We start from the raw sequence: 2,095 nt of genomic DNA, 5'->3' as shown, positions 1-2,095 counted from the left end.
TGGGCAAGGACACCCCTCAGAGTGAGAGCCACTGAGCAGGGCTGTCACAGAGGCCCCTTTTCCTGCTCCAAGGACAGGTTGGGGGGGAGTATGGGGGACATCTGCCCCCTCCCAGCTGCTTCCAGGAGCCACTTCTTTCGAGATGAGGCACTCTCCTGCCTGCCTGTTCCCATTTGGCTGCAATAGACCATTGCCAACATTCAGAGAACAAAAAGGGGCCTCACCTGTTTCCCCGACACGTCGGAGGCAGGTGGGTATGTCCAGGGGACCTGGGGTAGAACCTGAACATCTGTCCACCCCCAGGCCATGCTGGCTTCATCTCATCTGTGTGATGGGGGTGGGGGTGGGAATTACCAAGAGACCATCACACAGGCCATGGACAAGTTCTACAAGAGCCAGGTAGAAGAGCACCGTCCATGCATGCTGCCCGGCACCCAGCTCACACACGTATCTCTTATTTGACAGCTTCCCCAAAGCAGGCTTTGAAGTCCAGGCTCCCCGAGAAGCCTGGGGAGGAGACTCTGCCAGGCTAAAGGGCCTATCCGCAAAGGTGCACACCCTCACCAGTCTCATCCTGACGATCTTTGATTATTTTTGCCCTGAAGTTTTGGAGAGGGGGACAGAGACAGCAGACAGTACGCATTAGCCACCTTTCCAGAGAGCATCAGCCCTCCAGACTGGGCAGGTCTGACCTCCACTCGGGCGTTTTTTGCACTGGCTGCCAGTTGGGGGAAGCAGCATTTGTGAGCACCTGCCCGTCTCCTCAGGTCCTGTTCAGAAACCCCCATCTGTGCCTCTGGAGAGACTGCCCCGAGCACACAGGCCCAGCAACTGCCATCTATGGCCCCCAGGACCTAATCCCCTTCTACATAGGGGTCAGTGCATGTGAGTATACACTGGGCTTGATTTCTGCCCACTAGTCCCTGCCAGATATCCCATACCCACCTCAAGAGAATGAGGCCACACAAACACATCGAGGCCGTCATGGTGATGGAGTGGCTGGGGTCCTACTTGCCCACCCTTCATTGCTGGTTCAGAGCCAGCTGTCTGACCACATTCCTACCCTGAGATGGGACTTTGGGAACATTTCCCACCAGGGTCACTGACCACTTTTAGGGGGTTCCAGAAACAGGACCATCTGGTCCCCTAGAAGTCTGGAACATGGGATAAGCCAAGGCTTACCTTCAGAACAGGTTTTCCACCACATAGCCGCCCAAGGCCCAGGGCATCCCCAGGTTTATGTGAAGCCTGTCTGCCATGTCCACAGCCCATGCCGACCCCTCCTGGAGCCACTGGAATGCTTGTTCCGGGGCACGCGACAAACCCAGATAGCTTCAGCCTTGCAGGACGACCATGCAAATCTGGCAGCAGTAGCCGGAGGGGGGCCCATAGATAGAAGTTGGAGGTGAAGCCAGATGCTGTGAGAATACTTTATTCAGCAAAATCGTATTCTATAAAATTGCTTTAAAATGCAGCAGGAGGAGAGGTGAAGACACAAACAAGTGCGTAGTGACACATGGCAGTCAGAACACAGTAAAGAATCCACACTGCTTCCCCCCTTTACCTAGAAAAGGAAAGTTCTAGGCCGCCTCCTCCTCCTCCTCAGCATATTCCTCAAACTCCTCCTGCTCGGCTGTGGCATCCTGATACTGTTGATACTCAGAAACCAGGTCGTTCATGTTGCTCTCCACCCCAGTAAATTCCATCTCATCCATCCCCTCGCCGGTATACCAATGGAGGAAGGCCTTGCGCCGGAACATTGCTGTAAACTGCTCTGAGACACGCTTGAAGAGCTCCTGGATGGCCGTGTTGTTCCCAGTGAAGGTGGCTGACATTTTTAGCCCCCGGAGTGGGATGTCACAGACGGCTGTTTTGACGTTGTTGGGGAGCCAGTCAGCGAAGTAGCTGCTGTTCTTATTTTGAATGAACAGTTCATCCACCTCCCTCATGGGCATGCGACCCCTGAAAATGGCAGCCGCCGTTAGGTAGCGGCCATGACGGGGGTCACAAGCTGCCATCATATTCCTAGCATCAAACATCTGCTGCGTAAGCTCAGCCACCGTCAGGGCTCGGTACTGCTGGCTGCCCCGGCTGG

At 55.0% G+C, this 2,095-nt stretch overlaps 1 protein-coding gene across 1 annotated transcript in view; it reads right to left on the bottom strand.

Moving 5' to 3' along the window:
- Positions 1-1,580: 1,580 nt before the first annotated feature.
- Positions 1,581-2,095, bottom strand: part of LOC105532706 (tubulin beta chain-like) — a 12,433-nt gene continuing 11,918 nt past the window's right edge. The window contains exon 3 of the mRNA XM_011970933.1: positions 1,581-2,091. Within this exon, the coding sequence (XP_011826323.1) occupies positions 1,581-2,091 (511 nt within the window). The remainder of the gene's footprint in view (positions 2,092-2,095) is intronic.

This window comes from Mandrillus leucophaeus, unplaced genomic scaffold (assembly GCF_000951045.1).
Source record: "Mandrillus leucophaeus isolate KB7577 unplaced genomic scaffold, Mleu.le_1.0 Scaffold98, whole genome shotgun sequence".
Lineage (NCBI taxonomy): Eukaryota > Metazoa > Chordata > Mammalia > Primates > Cercopithecidae > Mandrillus > Mandrillus leucophaeus.
The sequence above is the reverse complement of the archived record's forward strand: the minus strand, read 5'-3'. Positions and strand labels throughout refer to the sequence as shown.